Source organism: Parasteatoda tepidariorum, chromosome 1 (assembly GCF_982258835.1).
Source record: "Parasteatoda tepidariorum strain Cologne lab strain chromosome 1, Ptep-v5.0, whole genome shotgun sequence".
Taxonomy (NCBI): Eukaryota; Metazoa; Arthropoda; class Arachnida; order Araneae; family Theridiidae; genus Parasteatoda; species Parasteatoda tepidariorum.
Genome location: NC_141755.1, coordinates 70,257,329 through 70,279,880, shown reverse-complemented (window position 1 = coordinate 70,279,880; position 22,552 = coordinate 70,257,329). Strand labels below are relative to the sequence as shown.

At 29.0% G+C, this 22,552-nt stretch overlaps 2 protein-coding genes and 1 long non-coding RNA gene across 3 annotated transcripts in view; all 3 read right to left on the bottom strand.

Moving 5' to 3' along the window:
- Positions 1-339: 339 nt before the first annotated feature.
- The window catches only part of LOC139424800 (uncharacterized), a 32,880-nt gene continuing 10,667 nt past the window's right edge, over positions 340-22,552 (bottom strand). The window contains exon 2 of the mRNA XM_087156719.1: positions 340-1,533. Within this exon, the coding sequence (XP_087012845.1) occupies positions 483-1,533 (1,051 nt within the window). The 3' untranslated portion in view covers positions 340-482. The remainder of the gene's footprint in view (positions 1,534-22,552) is intronic.
- Positions 8,889-10,063, bottom strand: LOC107453241 (uncharacterized). Its single transcript, XM_087166202.1, has one exon. The coding sequence runs from the start codon at positions 9,979-9,981 to the stop codon at positions 9,031-9,033; it is 951 nt and encodes a 316-aa protein (XP_087022328.1). The 5' UTR covers positions 9,982-10,063; the 3' UTR covers positions 8,889-9,030.
- Positions 15,016-19,048, bottom strand: LOC147816501 (uncharacterized). The gene is made up of 3 exons (XR_015434794.1): positions 18,765-19,048; positions 18,291-18,496; positions 15,016-16,014 (listed from the first exon to the last, which is right to left on the bottom strand). It is a non-coding gene; the product is annotated as an uncharacterized LOC147816501 (long non-coding RNA).

Genomic DNA, 22,552 nt, shown 5'->3' with positions numbered 1-22,552 from the left:
AATCACTTTGCTATTTTTTTTATTTATATATATGTATAAGAACTTTCAGCAATAGAAAGAAAATAGTTTTATTAGTGTATCCTAATTATGATATTTTTTAAAAATAAATCACTTTAAAATATTTTTTGAGTGCTTAAACAGTGCTTATTTTTTGTAACTTTGGCTACACACCCAGATAGATTACAATACACTTGCAATTGCTATTAGAGTTAAAAATAAAAAATTATTTTTTTTAAAAAAATTATTACAAAACCGATTTCTTTGGAAAAAAAAAATAAGACTTTCAGGTGCTACAAGTTCAAGTTACTTTATTTCCCTTGTTGTTAAATTCCCGGATTTTCTCCTGATTGATAAAATTACCCAACCCATTTTGTGGCCACTCTCAACATAGCAAAAACATTTATCATTATATTTTACACAAGGTTTATAATTATTAACAATTTATTTTTCATTTGTATGGAAAAAAATTAAGAATAAATTTTTCACTCATCATTTATATCTTCACCAGAATCTATATCAGAAAAGTAAAAATCTTCTTCAGTATTCATATTATGTGAATAATTATAAACTCCAGTATTAGGATCAGGAGAATAATTATCTCCATTTATATGAACAATATGAGAGTTATCTAATTGACTAATTTGTTGAACATTCTCCATTTGCGAGAAGCTCTCAGTACTCATGTCACAAGACTCAGTGTTTTTCTTTGTATGAAGAAGAATGTGTGAAAATAAAGTTTGTTTCTTTGAAAAACGCTTGTTACAGATATCACAAGAATATGGTTTTTTGTTAGTATGAATGAGTCTATGAAGTTTCAAGTTTCCCAACTGTGTAAAACTTTTTGGACACAGGTCACAAGAAAAAGGCTTTTCTCCAGTATGAATATTTACATGAGTGATTAAATTACTCTTTCTGGAAAACTTTTTACCGCATATCTCACAGGAAAAAGGTTTTTCTCCAGTATGAACACTATTATGAGTTATTAAATGACCTTTCCGGGAAAAACCCTTATTACAAATGTCACAAGAAAAAGGTCTTTCACCAGTATGAAAAAGCATATGAACTTTTAAATGACTCTTTCTATAAAAGCTTTTGTCACATTTCTCGCAAGAAAAAGGTTTTTCCTTCGTATGAGGGAGCTGTTGGGTAAAGATACTTTTTTCCAGTGAAAAACTTCCATTGCATTTTTCTATAAAATAAGGTTCTTCATTGGTATTATCCAATCTATGAAGTCTTTTAACATGAGCATTTAATCTACTCTCTTGCACAAAGCCTTTATTACATACACCACAAGTAAAAAGTTTCTCTCGATAATGAACAACATTATGATTATTTAAACTACTTTTTTGTGAGAAACATTTATTACATACATCACAGGAATAAGGTTTCTCTTTAGTATGAACAGAGTAATGTTTAGATAAAAGATCCTCACTTGAGAAGTTTCTACTACACAAATTGCATGGATAGGATTTCATTATATTCTGATCAAGGCTTTCTGAGACATCTGCAGTAATAATTGACATTTTTTTAAATGTTTATTTCAACCAAGTATCTGGGGCATTTAGTTGAAAGAGAAGAAAAAGCTTATTATCATAAGACTAACATTTTATGAGGCAAACTTATAGCATAATTTCCAGACAACAGTGATATAAAATATATAATTTTAAATTAAGTTAATACATTTTAGTATACTTTACAACAGTAATATAAGATGAATAATTTTTAGTAATAGAACAGGCTAAAAAATCTGACATAGTTTTAAAAGTCAAATTAAATGTCCAAATGCGAAACAACTAACATACGTACATGGAAAGCTATATATAAAAAACTTAAAATGAATTATGAGATAAAAAGAATTAGACAAATCAAATAAGAAAGACTAAGAAAAAAAAATGAATTATGAGATAAAAAGAATTAGACAAATCAAATAAGAAAGACTAAGAAAAATCAAATATCTTTAAAGCAACTTTGTTAGCTTGGGTAAGATTGCAGGAAAAAGTCAACAAATCAAATTATTATTTAAAAGATGAAGAATAATAAAAAGTTGCATTCCTCAAATTTTTATAAATCGATGTTAAGTGATGTGCTAATTCAGAAGCTGATTCTGGTTCTTATTCAGCAATTTCCTCAGTCCATGTAGCAAAATTGTATTTACAATTGTAACCTAAAAAGAAAGAAATGTGTGCTTTTAATATGAACAAAATAAAACTAATCCAGTAAAAAATTATTTGTCAAAAACAACTTATTATAACACAGGGAAAACAATATGGTTAAATAACTTGATTTGATAAGATTTTTTACTAGAAAAAACTAGATAATCGCATTCGAGAAATTGTTTTTCTTCACATTTTCAAATAGCAAGAAAATGCAATGAAGTAAAAAGAAAAATCATTTAGCATAATTTCTGGTTTAAACATACACCAGTCTTTTTTTTTTTTTTAATCCTAATTTGTTCTATTTCATAAATTTATTTTAAATGGTATAATTATAAAAATCTTTTCATTAAACATAAAGATTATTTTACAAAAAAATCTTAGAACTGTCTCAAAAGTTGCATAGTTGCTTCAGAATGATAAACTTCCTCAAACCTAAGGAGATTTAGCAAACTTCTGGCTTATTTTTCTGCTGATATTGTGTTTATGAAGCAAAGTGGAACAGGTGGAAAAATTTTAGAAAATTTTATAACTAGGATTAGGAATTAAGTTTTCTTCCAATATTGCTAATCATAAGATATTTATATAATTTAACTGAAGAAAAAAGTTTTTCAACTCTAATAGTTTTTTTTTACTATTTAATCTCTTTTTTTTCTTCTTTTTTTAAATAAATAAAACCTTTTCAAAGAAAATAAACATAGTTATGTTAAGTATAGAATGTTAAATCCTTATATTTTTTTAACAATAGATAATGAATTATGCAAAATAAGTATCTCACTTTACAAAAATTCAATTTCCTCATGTAAAGCAAAACTAACAAAAAAGTATAACTAAAAACATTTTGTCTTTTATAAAGATAACAAAATGGTTACCATTTAGTCCTAACTTAAATTACTTCGACTTTTTTTTTTTTTTTTTGCAGAATAGGATGAAAAATAAAAAATATAGCCCTTTTAAAAACTTTAAGTGTTTTCTATTAAAAAGTTTCAGCAGAGATTTGAATTAGTTATAAAGATTGATAATAATATAACTGAAAATTAAATATTTAAATAAATTATTAATTTTACTGCATAAATCCTGAATGGTTTAATTTTATTAATGTTTTATAAAGAATGCGGATTATTTTTACAAAAAAATAATAAAAATAGTTTCTTTCAGATTTTACTAGTTTACATTCTTTTTAACAGAATGTTAACAGTTATATTCTTTTTACAATATAACAGCCTAACAACAGTACACTGAAAACTGCGTAAGATGACCATTAATGTGACTATAATAAAATGGTCCATTTAAACAAGTAGTCAAATTATTATGGATCAACATACAGAGGTTTCATTGTAGTATCTAAATAAAAATTACGATTTAAGTTGTAGTCTAGATGTTGCAAGAAGTTATCCAACAAATGTAAACAGAAGTAAGACAAACGATTGCGAAGTATGACAGGCAAGAAATATATTTACCACAAACGAAGTAAATTTTAATCATGAGTTATCCTGGATTTATTAAGTAATTAATTATGGCTAACTCCTTTTAACTTTCAAATGAAGTGGACTGGTCAGGTTAGGTATCTTCTGCTTTGTTTGTATTTTCATTGGATCCGTTTTTAATAACCTACGTCTGCTCATCTCAAGAACCATTTTAAACACAAATATATATTGAAACTCATCTGCGATCTCTAGCGAGTCATTTGCGATCGCAACGCTTGAATATGCCACCTGGGGAGAAGACCGATTCCATGTTTTGACCGTCTCTCCGTCCCTTTTCCTCTTCGCAGTTGTATGAGAATATACAGTGAGCTAAAAAAAACAATAAGATACCACCCTGAATAACTTTCCTTCAAATGGTTTGATTTTTGTGTACTAAGTGTCAGTCGTAATAATTTCTAGAGATGATTTCAAACATGCTTATTAATTATGCGGCACAAAACATTTATTAATAAATGTTTTATGCAAGCTCATAAATGCACTTTCTCATATATATATATTTGGATTCTTGACCCACAAAAGTAGAGAGGGTTCACCAGTAGTTATTGGATCGAAATTTAGGGTGCTGGGAAGTTTTATATATTTGGCTTCGTCCCAGAAAGATAGGCCAAGAATTATCGTTCGCCATAGCAGAATTAGAAATTAAATGTAACCATATTCTGGCCGCGTGGTAGACAAGGGAGAAATACTCCGTTGCTAAGCAACCAATCTGAGAAGATAAAAAAGAATGAAATAAAAATTGAAGCTATTCTTCGTTTTTGTGTTAGCTCTGGTCGGAAAGAGCTTTTTTTTTTTTTTTAAATAGTTAACAGAAAAATATCTTGAAGTTTTGAGGAAACAGATTTATTTTTAGTTGATTACTGCCCAAAAAAGCAAAGATTTCGTTTTCATCTCTTCAAAAAATAAAATTTGAATTGATTTATAATATATTTATAATTTTACAAGATTTTAGTATTTGATCACATGAAAATTTTATAAGGCATTATTTCTATTTAAGTTCCTTAAATATGAAGATATTATACTAAAACAAAATTTGCATTATTTCAATTATGTTCAGTACGCGTACCACACTTAAGTGCGGTACGCGTACCCCTAGGGGAACGGGAACAGTTTAGCTGGCTGAAAAAATACTAATTAAGCAATTTTTTAAAGCTGTATATTTATCTACAGCAGGAGGGTTTAAAAGTAAATCCTGAACAGAGTTAAGTATATCAGATTCAATAACCGCTACAACGTGATGAAATTTGGTAGCGTCGGCAGAAATTCGAGAGATTGAAAATTGCGATTCTAACTGTGCAAACTATAACACGAGATTGTTTTTCCAAAGCGGAGGTGGTTTAATTGCTACGTGAGAAATTTGTGAAGGTTGAATGTTAACTAAAGCTCCTTCATTCACCACGTTTCCTGGCTGTTCGTTTTCCGGCATTTTTTGACAAAAAAAAAATCAAAGCAATAAATAGATAATTATAAATTTTGTGTTCCTTCTTTCTTCCGTAGAAATCTTTGGGCTGTTCTTCCATACATAAAATACTCCAACTTTTACAGTTAGTGTTGATCTTCACACTAAAAAATTGAACGAGCAATTGAATTGTATTTGCCAAATTAGTGTTTGTTTCTATGCTTTAAAACTTCAAGAAAAATGAGTAATTTAACATTTTTAATGCTGGGTTATTTCATTTGCATTCAAACTGTATAAATTATAATTGTAGATAAGGTTTTCTTTCATTATTAAAAATTTTATTAATCATTATAACGGTTCGTGCCATTAATTTAGGTAAATTTTTCTGTTTCTCTTTTTTTTTCTTCGCTGTATGCTTAAACATGTCTGGTTTAAACAAATACAAAAAAATTAATAATAAATATTTATGATTTTCGATTTAAAAAATTTAGGAGTAATTTAATATGTAATTTTTTAAACTATAAGACTAATTATTCGCAGTAGTTTTGTGATTAAAGCATTGAGCTGTCGAAACTTTATTAAAATTTGATATCCAGTGTCCACATTAATTAAATTGGTATTTTTTACCAATTGTTTCCTCAAGTTTTATTACTGTACCTTTTAAATTCACTAAGTTGAAACAAAGCTAAATATTAAACAAATGAAATTATTTTGAGTAAAAGAATATAAATAACACTGAGCTTCACGCAGTGCTTAAAGAAAAATTTCCAATTAATACTTTGCTTTGGATCAAATTAAAAATGAAGTGACTTGAAAACTTAAGTGTCTTTAACATAGAGTTCTCAAATATCGGTGCATCCAAATACATTTGAGTGATAATAAATTTAAGAAGTAAATTGTAATAATAAAAAAAAAATCAATTGTTTTTATAGATTTCTTAAATAGGTTACGTTGAAAATATATATTGTCAAGCATGATAACCTTCTCAAGCAATTAAAAAGAAAATCTCAAATACGCGTTATAAGCACGAAATATGTTTTGTTTCAAGAAACATACTGAAAATAAATTTTAGATTACAAAATCTGCATAAATTTATCAAGACTTGTAATCCTTAGAGTCATAAAAAATCTTAATGTTTTTCAACACTACTAAAAAAATTTCCTAATGATGAAAAATAAATTTCTCGTATTTCGAAAAATAACCCATGAAATATTTATTATATTATTAAATGATATTAGATAACAAAAAATATTAAACAAACTAAAATATATTTCAATTAGTTATTATTTTTGTTTTCTAAACTATGGTCAACTGATATTTAAGAAACTCCAAGAGCCCATCGAATAATTTACGGCTCTGATACCTGGAGGGCTTTGTTATAAACTGGCTATTTCAAATTTCAGAAATCAAAGTTTTTGAGATACTGCTGATATAAAAGTGATAATCATGAAATTTTGCAAAAGTATATTTATACTGTTAATTTTTTTAATACTTTTAAATTAAAAAATAGCCTTTTTGGATTTAAAAAATTTCGGAAAATTATTGGAGGTTCCCGACACTACGCAATTGGACTTAATTATAGCCCAATTTCGCAATTTTTAACTTATATTCGTAACTAAATCACCGAAGTCAAGTATCACTGGCTGCGGTCAGTGTGCGGGTGGGTGACCACCTGGATCAGTCTGCATGGTGACCGAGGGTGAGCGGTATTGGTCCTCGTTAAACTATGCTACCGTAAAGTGCTCGACTTCGCGTGCAGGTCGTCGGGCTACCGAACCGGGGTGCCATCCCCTCTGCAGAGGATCAACATTGTCATGGCAAGTCTTCGGATCATCCTCAGGGATGTTTCCCAGATCGTCGTCAATAGTCCATTGTGCAGCTCTAGTGAGATGTAAATGAACTACAACTACAGCAACTTAACTTAGTACAGTACTTCATGTTTAGACAACCTGAAATAATTGTTATTTGCAAATTTCAACATGAATATTTGAGATAAGGAATGGAAAATGATCAAATGTACTCAGCAGTTTATCAACTTAGCAGTATTGTATCCCATTTTCTGACCAATAAAAACATTTGAAATTCGTATGAAGATTTTTAGTGTAGGGTGAGAGCATTTAAGCTGAGAGTAACAACTCCTTCCCCAAACTGATAGGTATTTGAACTGCGGAAAACAAGTTATTGTGTTTTTAATACTCTTTTTTCAGACAATTAAATAGGTTTTGTCGGTTTTATAGTGATTAGAGCTACTTTAATAGTGATTTGTTAAAGCTGTATAGTACATTTGTTGAATATAAATCTATGGCACACAATGTATCCTAGATTTATATGTGGCACATTTATAAGGGTTTTAAAAATATTAAGAGCAGTGAACACGTGGGTGATCCCTGCACTTAAGCAAAAGGTCCAGCATGGGAAAAGGTAAACAGATAACAGTTTCCTTTTTCAGAAAAAGACACATAATAAAATTCCTTCTCTAGAAAAGAAAGATTGCAGAAAATACAAGATAAATCAAAATATTTTGGTTTTACAGTAATTTTGTATTTGAATAATTAGTTTGAGAAAAACCTGTATTACACACATTAAAAGAATTAAATGGCATGGTAATTTTTTAATTGCTATGTTTTGTAGGTCATGTAAAAATTTATATTTGTAATAGATGAGCTTTAAAATTACCTTTTCCCTTTCTTTTTATAGTTTTAGAAACAAAAAAGACAAATAAAATAAGCAAAATTTTGATATTCAAATTGACTTCCACGTATAATAGATTACATTTAAGAAATTGGAAGGAATGCTGGAATGTGTGTTTCAAGCAAAGTGTAAAATCCTATTCCCAATTTTTTTGTTGCATTTATTGTTTGTAGAAAGTAAAAATAAATAAGCTTTCTTTATTTTTACTTGTAAAAAAATTAGCTAATTTTAACTTAAAAGTTTTTTTTTATTATCATACCTTTCATTGTTATGTGAAATATATTAATTACCAAACCAAATCTTGCTCTAGGTTTGAAATTTTAACCATAATAAAAATAATTAAATACAATAAAAGTTCTTTTGCACATTCCTACTTATCACGAACAATATTCATTAATCAGACTGTTTATTTAATAAGCTTTCTTAATAACAGATTCCAAAATGAGTAGAAATAGGAATTATGAAATACAACTATTTGTATCCCTTGAAAAAAAAAACATCTTTCCTTATCAACTTGATTCAGGAAAAGAAAATTCAGATTTTATCTTATATATCTATTTTCTGCACAGTAGCTTTTTATATCAAAAAGCAGACTATTCTGAATTTTGAAGTTTATTAACTGTTGTTTGAGACAAAGTTTGAATTTGTTTTAAAATATTACCTTTTGAATAATGAAATGATACATTGTGCATTCTGTAAAAGGATTGCCCTTAATATATGTTTTCAAATTCCACATAAAAAGAAGAAAAAATACACCTTAAGAATTGCAATAAATATCAAAATCAGTGTGACTTCCAGATGAAAATGAGAGGTCAAAGTTGAGTATTAAAAATCTGTAAGTTTTTTTTCGGGGTAACAAACTGGTTAAGATATATATATTTTTTTAATCTGCCTTTTTTAGTAAATCTTAATAAATTTTGTTCTTTTTCCTTACAAATAAGTACACTTTTTTAACAAAGATTCTAGAAATATGCATTAAGATTAGTGATAATTAAAATATCTGCAAATGCACAATTTTTACAATTGTGTTATTACGGTGCTTGAATTTAGGATAAAAGTTGAAAGGGGATAATTTTGTCCCCTTTAAATACAGGGAGGTAATTAAGATAAACTTTGCAAGTGAAAAGCATAATAGTTTCTTTTTTATTCAAGAATAAGACATAACAATAACATAAAATTTATTTTCCTGAAGATAAATATTACATAAGACGCAAGGGAAATTATTTAGAATGATCATAACTCAAGCATATATTAATAAAATAAATTTTATAATATTTACAATTAGTACTTAAATTATTTGTTTCTAAAAATCATTTTTACTATATGTCTCAGACATAAGTTTTTTTTCCTTATGACGAAGTATGTGAGCAGTTAAATTTGATTTTGTTGTAAAACACTTTTTACATATTTCACAAAAATGAGGCTTCTCTCCACTATGAAAACGTACATGAGCATTTAAATTACTTTTGTGTGAAAAACTTTTATTACATATTTCACAAGAATAAGGTTTTACTCCAGTATGAAGAAGTTTATGAGCATTTAAATTTGTCAAATGTGAAAAACTCTTATTACATATTTCACAGGTATGAGGTTTTTCTCCAGTATGATGAAATTTGTGAGAATTTAAATGTGTCAATTGTGAGAAACTCTTATTACATATATCACAAGAATAAGGTTTTTCTCCAGTATGAAGAAGTTTGTGATTATTTAAATTCTTTTTCTGTGAAAAGCTTTTGGTACATATTTCACAAGAGTAAGGTTTTTCCCCTGTGTGGAGAAGTCTGTGAGCAATTAAATTCCTTTTATGTGAAAAAGATTTATTGCAAATGTCACAAGAAAAAGGTTTGTCGTTAGTATGAATAATACTGTGTGAAGTCAAATGCCATTTTTGTGAAAAACTCTTATTGCATATATCACAAGAGAAAGGCCTTTCTTTTTTTCCTTCAACGTGGACACTTTGACAATGTTTTGTTAAATTACGCTTCTCTGAAAAACTTTGATTACAATCATTGCAAGAGAAAGGTTTTATTTTTTCATGAACTGCAGAACAATGTCTTTGTAAAGAATTTTTTTGCCTAAAAGTCTGGTTACATATACCACAGCAGTAAGGTTTCTCCTCTTTTTGCGCAGAAAAACAAAGTCCCATTAAGGCATTCTTATGAATAAAACTTTCATTAGATATAACACTAGAAGGAGGCATTTCATTGGCACAGATTGGAGACTGCCCATTCAGGTGATTTATACTGTCTGCCATTGAGTCATTATTTTGAGTATAACTTTCACTATAAATATTGTTAGGCAGTGTCTATTACACCGACTATCGGTAAGATAGCCTCAGAGCTATCGCGCCGACGCTGACAACAGCGCCACTTTACAGAAACTAATTCATCGGTACAATAGCTATAAGCTTTGGCCAAGGCTATAAGTTATGCTTTTCTACCTGTGTATGTGAAATTGGTAATGGGTTGTCATTGTTTGATGGGTTGTCATTGTTTCACCAACAACAAAAAATTTAAAAATAAAAGAACATTATTTCTTTTTTCCTTAAAGCGTATAAAATTTTTCATAGAATTTTTAAAAACTAAATTATTTATTAACATTATATTGGATTTATTTAAATATATTAATTGTTTCTTTCGACTCATTTATATTTTAATTAATAATTTAAATAAAGTTTTTACTAAAGTACAAATAAAGGTGTCTTTTCCTACTTTTTTTTCTGGTGAAGTATATCTATTTTTTATTTATCATTTATTTCAAAGGGTACCAAAATTTTCAAAATTATTATTTTTCTTTTAATTTATAAATTTTTTGAGACAGTTTTAGGGGCGATAGCTATTACGGTTATTTAAATAAATTATATTAAACTTAATTGTCTGGTTGAAAAATATTTTTTAATAATAATATTTCATAATTATAATTTAAATTCAACTGTTTTTATAATAATAATTATACACTACATAAAGTGACAGAGGAATTAATGGTATACCATTAAAATATATGAAAATATGTTTTGCGATACAGCTTTTTATAATACATCTAGCATTTGAACATAATATATTAATATTAATAGTTATTTATTTTTGTAGAGAATTGTTGGGACTGCGAGAGAAAACATTTTGCCTTATAAATTATTAATGTTATTAACTTCATATTGATCAAATATATTTTATGTAATTTATTTTCGGTGGTTGACTTATAAATTAAATGAAGATTAAATAACTTTTTTCAATAAATTATGTATCCAATAACGAGGATTTAATGGCAAAAAAAATTTAATTTTTGTCTTATTTAACTATCAAAAGTAATTAATTTTGCTTAGTCATTTAATTCCAAAATTCTTAGTGAATGACGGATTCCAATGACAAAATCCAACCCATCGTCCAAGAAAACCTCTCACTTGGTTTTATAATGCAAAAATGCAGAGTGGGAGCTCCATCCAAAGACAGATACTTTGAAACCGTGTTTTAGGAATCTATATCTACACTCAACATTTTGTCTTCAGATTAATGTTTTTAAATTTAAAATGATGGGGAAATCATTGGCAATATTTAAAGTGTGCATTCACATTTATAATGCTTGGGCCCAACATTCTTACTTACTTGCGTTAAAAATAGCTATTTTAGGCTCTAGTCAGTTTTCTTGTTATATATCTGTAATGAGTAGAGCAGCGAACACTTCACGTTAATGAAATATTACCTTTACAATTGTCAAAAAATACACTTTAGGCAGCTCCAGAATAACTTGAAGTGTTAAAATGAAGCACCTAAGGTTGTTGAACAAATAGTTCCATAGCTAGGTGTAAAGAATTATATTTCAGGTTGATAAGTAATAACCTAAGGTTGAAAAAGAAACACCTTAAAGTAGTAAATATCTACCTCTCCTCAAATGTAAGATGAAACACCTCAGGTTGTTAGATATACCTCTGGAGGTATATTTGAGGTAAATTTTGAGATATTCATTTGAACCCTTTTCAACCTAATGACATATTTAAATATTAATTTCATTTTTACCTTTGAAAAATACCTCAATTTATCCTTAAGGGCACTCTAAATAACTTTTGATCTAATGATCAGAGACCTTCACGCTTAAGGCTCAATCTTAATGGTTCAAGAGATGGGTGACCACAAATATGCTAATTAATAAGAGTCGACGATATTTTAAGTTACGAAGAAGTCAGACAAAAAAAAAAAGTACTTTCTCTGAATAAACATATACCATTTTTGGAAGGCTACAGACAGATTTACGAACCCCCTAAATATAGGTGGAAGCGGCAACAATTTATAACCAGGAGAAGTTAATGTAAATCTTACTATTTTGTGTATTTCGCTACATCTCGAGAACTTTTAAAGCAAATTAGATAATTCTATGCAAAAAATTAATTTTTAGTGAACTTTCATTATTTTATTCAATAATGGTTGAAAAACTTTTTAAAAGTAGGTATACAATTCTTTGCACCCATTTTAAAAATTATAATTTTACAAGACAAAATTTGAGCGAAATCGATCGAATAGTTCCTGAGAGATCGAAGTTTAAATATCTAGCCCTTTTGAAATTCAATTTCTAAGAGACTATTCGACTGATTTCGCTCAAATTTTGTATTTTGCCATGTAAAATTATATTATTTAAAAACTGATGCAAAAAAACTTGATAACTTTTCAAAAGTTTTTTTTTACCAAAATTGAATAAAATAATAAAAAATAATGAAAGTTTACTAAAAATTATTTTCGGATAAATGAATTTTATAAGTGTGTGAAAATTTTCTTCGATTCGCTTAAAAAATTTTGATGTAACACAATGCGTAAAGTAAAATTAACATTAAGAGGTCCAAACTTTGGAGCACTTTCTTGACCGCCATATTTCATGGACTGCTGCTACCCGTATATTTTGGGGTCTAGAAATCCAAATCCGTCAAAAATGGTATGCTTATTGGAAGAAAGTGCGATTTCTATTTAATTTTGGCACTTAAAATATCGTCTGTACTAAAATTAGCACATTTGAGGTCACCATGGTGACCTCAAATGTCCTAATTTTAGTACAGACTTGCAAGTCCTAGACATCTTATCATCAAATCAAAAGTTATTCAGGGTGGTCCAGTTCGTTGTTTTTTTCCTTTTGTTGCGCATTGTACATTCCAGGCTGAAAAACGAATGGAATGTATGTTACGATACATTTCAGGACAAACATCCCTTTCTGCCATTAAAGGATAGTCAATTCGTTTTTACTATGGCAAAATATTTTCAGTTTAAAATAGCTTTGCTTCTAATCTTGATGGTTGAAGGCATATCAGTTTCAGGGACAGGGGCAATGTTTTAAAAGCGTACTTGTTTGTACAGTTAGATCGGATCATGATCAATTTCCAAGAATTTCTCTTTTGTGTTAAACTAAAACTACATATGTAACTAATGGATGAAGGGTCATATTACTTCCTAATTCAGTCAGGATGCAAAAAAAAAAAAGCGTTAAGTTTTTTTTCTTCCATAATTTTAGTCTATTTCAGATTTTTCCTTTTTTTTCAATATTTCTTAGTTTACTTAGAATATATTTAAAATTTTATACATACCTATGATGACCAGGAGAAGTAATTAAAATTTACAAATACAGTAAATCCTGTTTCTGTGCGGTCCTTATTTATGCGATTTTGGTTTTGTGCGATTTATTTTTATGCGGTATATGAATCTTAGCGGCGTTAGCGCCAGTTTAATTTTTCCTATCAATGTACATATACATGTTGTGGACGAACTCTGATTACGTGGTCTTTCCTTGACAACGATATATCTGGACTTCGCGATGCTCTGTTCATTTATTTTAAACAATCTCTTGATAAGGCAGAGTCAGTTACGTACATACGAGGGTCACTCTGAAATTTTTGAGATACAATTTGGTGTTTAAAGTTACACTTCATGAGGTTTACAAGCAATTGACCAGTCGACCGTCGTCATAAAACTGATCACCGATTTTATGGTACTAAGAAACAAATCAATTGAAATCCTATCTTCAAGCTATTGTTAACCATTTCAGAAGATGCGCGTTTTGCTTACGACGAGTAGCAGCAAACTATTTAACGCATAATTTGAAAACTTCTCCATGTACATGGACAATGAAGAATTAATTATTTTTAAAATTTCTTTAGGTCTAATTTAATTGAAAGCATTCTCTCATAAATCATTGATGTATTTTTTTTAAGTCCAACTTTTTTTATGCAGTCTCTAAGCACCGCATAATTTTTTTTCTTCAGGTACTATATCGTACAAGGTTGTTTGTTATACGTAATAACTTATAATTTTTTTTGTATGATTTCTTTTATGCGGTCCCTATCCAACGCACAAAAAAAGGTTTTACTGTATGTTTTTCTTGAGTTTATGATTATAATAACCATTTACTAATAAAAAATAAATATTTATCAGGAATATAAGCTTATAAAGTATCTGGCTCTCCCTTACAAACAAATAAAATAAACTGTGTTTTTAAGTTTCGCCTTTGAAAATTTGATTTCCAGAAACTTCTGTGATCAAAGATTTTTTGAAACGTCTGAACCTTCGATCTTAGGATCACTGTTAGCGAAAAATTCGGGATTTTTCCAGAGCGTAATCAGCCTTGCTTATTGACAAAACAAGTTACGATTACTTTTGGACCACTGAAAGCTAAATTTGTCACAATACCACTTAAGAGAATTATTGTAAATAAACTTAGAATTTTTTCTGCCTTACGGGTAGAAGTCTCAAATTTCAACTGAATTGCTATAGATCTGTGTCTGATGTGCAAAAAACTAAACATCTTCAAAGTTACGTGTTTCTTGAGAAATTTAAAGCACTTGTTTTTTTGAACCTGGGACATAGTATAAAATGTCCTTTCACTAACCTGGAGTAGACACAAAAATAAGTTAAAAAATAAAATTGTGTGAAGATAAACTGCTGGAATCTTAAGTAACTCAGATTTATTTGTATTGTCATTTAAGATTTAAAATTAATTAAATACGATTTAATTTTTTCAGTGCCTGTATCAAAGTAATACCATGTTTGGTACTATATATGTTTGATATTATACATATGTTGTGGAGGTTAAAATTTTTTAAGTTCCACTTATTTAAATTAAGAATCAAATATAAAAGATAATTTTCAAAGTAAAATCTTCATAAAACAGAGGAAGTTGATAAATAGGAATTTTATAATCAATATTTAAAGATTAAGTGTAGGAAAGAAAGGAGTAGATTTTTTAAAAATTTATTCTCGAAACATTTCTATAAATACAAAACCTTGTATATTATTAAAATTTCATCAAACACAAATGCAGGAAGAAACTAAACTTTTATTGGACAAAAATGTAGCAGATTTAAAAAACTAAATATAAATTTATACAATTAGGATTAGAAGCAAGCAATCACAAAGTTGAAAGAAACATATACTACATAAATTACAGTTAAAAGGAACATACTGAATGCAAATTTATTGAAAGTAAAGTACTATTCTCTCAAAATAGGTAACACCTATACCTAGAAACTTAATTATTTAACAACTTGGTGGGAAAATTTATGTCATTGAAGTCCATCAGAAATTAATAATGAAAGGTAAATGATGAGTTTTTATGTGGACATTTACTTGAAATTTGACAATGGTTAAACAAATATTTTTTTAAAAAAAAAAAAGCAATAAAAATTACTAATTAAGAAATAAAGTTTGTTTCAGAATTAAAAAAAAATATAAAGTTGGCTTACACATGACAAATATTTATTCAAAATTGGCTTACACATGACAAATATTTATTCAAAATTGGCTTACACATGACAAATATCTATTCAAAATATATCTCACAGGAAGAAAATCAAAATAAGCTAAAAAAAAAGTCTAAAAAGTTTAGATTTTGAACAATACTTTTGCTCTGGAGGCTGCAGAGGGCCGACACAGGAATAGTGATACCACTGCGAATAAGAGTCGCACAAAATAGTATCACCATACCGCAATCTTGTTTGCATGAATAACATTCCCATGTCATCATTCTCGATTTTGTAAAATCACATTTTTAACCAATAGCCACCCATCAGAAGTAAAGAACAGCTTCACTTCATTAATTTCAACACATGATTCCATACAAGAAGAAACCTTCTCTATACCACATTCTATAGCAGCCTCTTCTTCAAAATGCCTTTATTTATGGTCTTCGATAATGTCTCTTCATCTACAAAGCAGTTCATAAGCATATTTTTTCCCCTCCAAAACTGCTTTTCTTGTAAAAGGAGTGGGCCTATTACCTTTCTTCCTCTTCAAACCAACAACTTTTGTCGTTAAACCTAAAAATATACAATATTTTAAGAAAAAAAAAAGCTAGATAAAAGAAATCATTGCAGAAGATAAAAATTGCTAAAATAAAAATAAAGTAGTTTTTAAGGACGATGGGAACCCGGCATAAATAATTGAATTAATTTTTGGGCCATTTAATGAGTGATTTTTTTTTTAAATATGCAAAACAAAACAAAAAAAAAGGAAATTTTTTTTTAATTTTAGAAAGAATTTCTAAATTGTGTATTGTAATCTCATTTGCTAAATTGTGCAGTTAGAAAAGCTAAGGAAGGGAAAATAATAAATCTGACCAAATTGAAATTGTTTTAATGCAAGATTAATATACTTGTTCCTTTCACATTATTGTTGCATTTATATTTTATAATGTTAGAGTTAAAAATTGTGTCTTTAACAATAAAAAAGATTCAAATACAGTGGTACCTTGAGATACGAATGCCCTTACATACGAGTTATTTGAGATACGAGGAATGGCCTTGCAAGCCCTTCTCGCCCTCAACAATGCTCCCGTTCACCCACCGAGCCTCGAAGTCTACAGCCGAAAATTGTGCTGTCGGCGAAGTCCGCAGCTTTGAAGGATTCGAACTCGAAGTGCCAGCGGAGGAGGAGATTGTGCCTCTGAGAAAATCCATGGACCTGGTGATGGGTGAGCATTCGGGCGTACTGCAAGAAATTGTATTCGAGGAAGAACCAGAGGTGGAGGAGGTTATCTCTACAAATGAGATAAAAGAATTCTTGGGAATGTGGAAGAGAATTTCACAGTTCGTGGAAAAGAAACACCCTGAAAAAGTTGAAACTGGTAGTACATCGGAGCTATTTAATGAGACTTGCCTAACTCATTTCTCCAGCATTCTGAAAAGGAAGAAACAAACCTCCTTGGACAGTTTTTAAATCTGGCTAAAAAAGCAAAGACCAGTGAAGAGAAAAGCAGTGACTAAAATTAAGCATATAGTAGCATTTAAGTTGTGTGTAAGTTGCATTTAAGTAACCAAAATACAAATATGCATGTACACTTTATAAAAGCAGTTTTTTCTGCTTTACATTCTCTTTTATTATGTTTTTATATAGTATTTGTCATTTATAAGTACATTTTTCTTATTCAAAAACACACAACAAAAACAATTGAGGGTAGCATTTTTGGGGACGGAACGGATTAATGGCATTTCAATGGGCAAAATTGCTTTGAGATACGAGCAAGGTTAGGGAATGAATTAAACTCGTATCCCGAGGTATCACTGTATATGTATTAGTGAGTTGGTGATGATGCGGTATTTAAACTCCTTTTAATTTTGTTATATGCATTTTATATTAACTTTTTGGATTTATTTCTATTTTTAAGCTTTTACAATACTATTTAAATAAAAATATTTACACAGTAAAACTTATAAAAAAAAGATCATTATCATAAAAAATACTATGTCATAATTTAAAGTGAATAAAGATATTTAAAGAAAGATGAATTATATTAAATGTCAGCACAAAATCACTATTTATGATAATAACACTCCGAATATATTCTTCCTCAATCGGAAACAAATTGTTTACTAATATAATACTATTATAAGGATCATGCATTAAATTATTAAAAAAATTATATTGTTATAACAGTTTGCATAACTAAAGTCAATGTACTTGCTTTACTTACAAGTATTTCATTGAATTTATTTTTAGAACACAAACATGAAATTTGCCTCAAAACTTATTTTACTTGGCCAAAAACAAATTCAGAATTTGAATTTTCTATGTGTCTTTGCTTCTAACCATATTTTATGGATACATAAAATTTAAAGCAAGGACTGCATATGAAAATTTACTATGCTCTTATATATAACTAAAATACATTTGACATTATGGCAAGGTAAAAAAACAGGGGATATTACGTATTATGATCTGGCGAAGCAACTACAATTGCCAAGGTGCCAGATTTTAAACTTGAAAATTTTTTAAAAAATATATGTAGATAATTGCCTAGGCGTAACTACAAGTTATACCCTACGAGTCAGTCCCTTTCTATGACATTGCTTTTAGTTTCTCGCGGGTCACTGCTCGGAAGTTTCCTGGACTTTGCGATTACTCTGCCGCATATCACGATACAGAAATCTCCATTAACAACAGTTTGAGCAACAACAATAAGTTCAAATAGATATTATAATATTCACACGTAAGTCAGTGTAAATCACTCTGAGTAACAAAATAATTTCTTAACTATACAAACAATATTATGATAGAAAATGGAGATAATTAGAGTAAATGTAGGAAAAATTTTTACCTATATGAAATGGAACAGAAATATAGACACTTGGAGATTCACATATTTTTGAACTTTCTCTTGGTGCTCAACAGGTATCAGGCTTTCTTTAGGCGAAGAACGCAACAAACATTCGGAGAGGACATGGTCATGATCCTCATTCATTGATTTTATCTGCAAAAATTGTTTATCTGGAGACAGCAGCTGGACAATTTTGAGTAAAGGTTCTGGAAAATAAAATTTTTTTAAAACAAACTACGTATAAAAAATGTATAAACTAAACTCTATAAGGGCTTGCAGACACAATATAAAATAATAGATAGCAGGTCAGAGAACATATAAAACAAGAGTGTTAAATTGTTCTTTACAAGGTGTATAGTGACTATTGACATGGTGACATCAGGAACGATGTTGCTAATCAATTAACACATTTTAAATAATTCATTTTAAATAACACATTTTAAAAATTAATTAAACAATACAAAATTTACTTACTTGGATTGGCGACTGTTATCTGTACATTTTTTTTAATGAATTCTTCCACCATGTGTATTTCAATTCCAGCGGAGCCTTATCAAATTTTTTAAATTTCTTTGAAGCATTTTGTAAAGTTTTCGCTTCTCTCTTCCAGAAGATTGTCCTTTTTTCTTTTTCAAATTCATGAATGGCTATTTGTTATTCTTCATATGAAGAAAATCAAGATGCTACAAAATTTGTAGCTACCTTGACTACGATAAACAGAGCTAAATTATTTTTGAAAAAAAAAAAATCGGAGAGTCACGTGGACAGATACGCTCTATGATTGGTTAAAAATTTGATCGGTGAGATAGCAAAATGAATTTTACTGCGCCGATAATCGGTGCAATAGACACTCCGTATTAAGAAACCTTGACAAGTGAAATGGTTACAGCCGCTTATTTCTGTTAAAGTAAAGGTTCATGCACGAATAAAGCAAAATCGTTCAGAAAGTGCTGCAGTTCCACAGTCTCTTATCTTTTGTGGCGTTAGTAGTAGTAAAAGTCTTACTTTCGGCGCAATTTTAACACTGCAATAAAAAAGATAGCTTAATTTAATTTCTTCATTCTTAATCAGATGAGTAAATATGTAAATAATGTTTGACTGGATGATTTAGATGCATATTACCAAGATTGGGCCTAAATTATCTATTCAGAAATACTGAATAGAGTTCTATTTCTTTCAGACAATGAAAAGAAATTAAAGTTTCCCAAATTCGTGCCTACCGACCTGTAAGTAGGGGTTCAATCATTGTTTTTTCCATACGCTAATCTCCCACTTTCCCTTGAACATATATTAAACTAGTGAATCGTCTAATAAATACATTCTTCATTTTTTTATATTTCAAATATATTTTGTTTATATTTGAATAGAAATTTCAAATTTTTTAGTAAAGGATTTTCTTTAAATTCAGAATTTTTATACCCCAAGACTGTAATTTTTACTATTTAGTACTTATGATACATTTTCACTTTGCATAAACAATTATACGTCAAGATAGTTTTTGTCTTTAAATTTATTAAAATGAATAAATATTGCATTGTATAATTTTCTTTCACTGTGAGTAATCATTCACATAATTTTAGCTAAAAAAGGTATTTCTACGAACAATAAATACTCAAGATACTTTTCGACTGAAGGTATTGCTATTTTAAATCATACCTGAAAACTCTCTTAATCTCTTCTGTACGCTGATCCCTTTTGTGGGAAACGAGGATGATTTGACGGGGAGAATAGAATTTCTTTTTGACAAGCAAGTGAGACATACTTTTCGATATATTACTTTATCGCTGAATAAAATGTGACTATATACAGTTGAAAAAAACCTATTGTTCAAAAGTTGAAAGAGTTTTTATGAATAAAAAGTACTACTTTTGACACGTGCTTATGTATATACTTTACATTGCTCTCCGGGAACTATCTGAATATGTAAGTATATTTTCCTCTGTAATTTTTTTGCTCTGTGTGGAACAAGACCAATCGCTATACGATAGGACCAATTGTCTGAAAATTATAACGGTTTTCGTCAAAATAGATGCAACTCAAAAATAGTACTTCGTGTTAAATAAGGAAAAAATTAATGTTAAATCTTTGATATTGGCGATCGAAATGGGCTGCAGGTGGCGTAGAGCAGAACTCTCTACCTATAGGTAGAGAGTTCTTCACATGCTTTCCCCATTAGCGTGTGGAAAGTCATAGAAGAAGGAAGTACCGTATTTTTCGGCGGAAGAGCCGCGGCGCTATCGAAAAAAAAGTTGTTTTTTTCCTACATGCGGCGTTTTCGATGCAGCGGAGCTTCCGACGAAATATTTTTTTGTAGCAAAAAAATTTGACAAGGAAAGTTATTCAAGATGAAATAATTTTCTGAGAGAAAGACTATTAAAAAAAATTAATAACGAAGTCGACGAAATATTCGCCCATATCGCGATCTACTGCAGAACATCGCCAATTCTCAGCAAACTTTCGGCAGCAGCCTGTAAGAAAATAAATAAACGAAATAATAATTTTAAAAAAACATCGCATGAGGAGAAAATTTAAAAGGTATGCATCTTGTATCCACCCCCAGCTTAAGGAAAAATCGCAAGATAGAAATCTATTTAGCGCCTTGGCAATTGTAATTTAAGCGAACAGAAAATGAAGAATAGGACCCTAAATCCGACACTCACGGGACTGACGAAATGCCGAACTTCGGATCTCTTTCGGAAATTCCAATATGGCCCCCAAATATTACTATAATTCAATTCCACTGTTAATTTCAGAAAAACCAATAAATTTAGTCAAGTTTCGATCGTAGATTATGATGGGGTGAATTTAAAACTGGCCTATCTTAAGAGAAATTTTACTAATCAAAATAATAATCTATATAATATAATCAAGAAGAAATAATCAGAATCCTATGAAGAAGAAATAATCGTTTCTTCTTTGGAGCGAGATCATAGTTTTCGTTTTTTCTTTTAGATAACATTTTGTTTTAACAAAAGACGCTTACCTCGCAAGAAAAAAAAAAAAAGCTAGCAAGGAACTACAAATTTTTTTTTTAACAACTAATGCTAAGAAACTAACAATGAATAACAACAAAAAACAAGCTAAAAGCTAATAACGATAAAAAAAAAAAAAAAAAAACAAGCAAGCAACAATTAACAAGAAAAAATAAAAAGCGGCAAAATAAAAAAAAAATGAATCGAATAAAAAACCGCAAAAGGAATAAATTCATTTTATTGTCCACGTGGTAGTTTCAATGTCAACTGGGTGTGGCCAATTTATGGTCAAAGAGAGGAGGGAAATTTGGGGGCAAATCAGTAAAGCACAAGCACAGCTGTCAAGATTGATTGATCAGTTTTTTCCAACTTCCATTTCTTTATTTTGTTCATTGGAAGTGCAGGTGTTTTTACTTCTCACTTTATTTTAAGCTGCTTTAAAAACAGATGTTTCCTTTGATACAGATTTATTATTTTATTTTTTCTTCAAGCTTCTTTTTTATTTTTAAAAGATAAAATAAAGTAAGTTACTTTAACAGAATAAAATTCAAAATAAAAAGAAAATAGCTGATTTTTTTTTGTCTTATCAATATAAATTTCTTAAAAAAAAAAACGAAAAAGATTAGATCAGATTAAGTGCCGAATTTTGGGATGCTGGATTAGGGGTCCCATACCCTTTTCTTTTCCCCAACCCCTTTAAAATATAACTGATTGATTCCTCCTAAACAGCTCCAACAGAAATGACACATGGAGGAGGTGGGGTACACCTCTCTTTTAAACATTTTCTTCTCTCTTTCTAAGTTGAGTCACATTGGGTTATTTCCATTGAAGGAGAGGGAATCATTCTACCCACTAAAATTCCACCCTCAAAGATTGTGAAAAGGAAACTTATCTCCCCTTCGCTCATTCCTTCAGAATTTTTTTGGGGACTGCTTAGTTATTTCTTATTCTTGTTATTATTAGTTATTTCGTTATTAAGTATTAGTTTTTCCCCAAATTCTTAACGGTAATAAATTTTAAAATCTTTCTTTTAATAAATTTTTATTTTATTTTTCTTATTACATTGTTTTACGGATTTCTGTAATCAGTTCAGCCTTAATTCAGCTACTGAACATATAAATATTTTTTTGCTGTTCTGTTTTTTGGCGCGGTGCCAACTGGTAAGAACAACTTTATTTTTTATAGTTTTGTTGTTTTCTTTTTATTTTGCTGAAAGAGAAAACTTTTTTTGTTGCTTTTTTTTTTGCTGAAAAAGAAATTTTTTATTATAATTTAGAAATTAAAACTTTA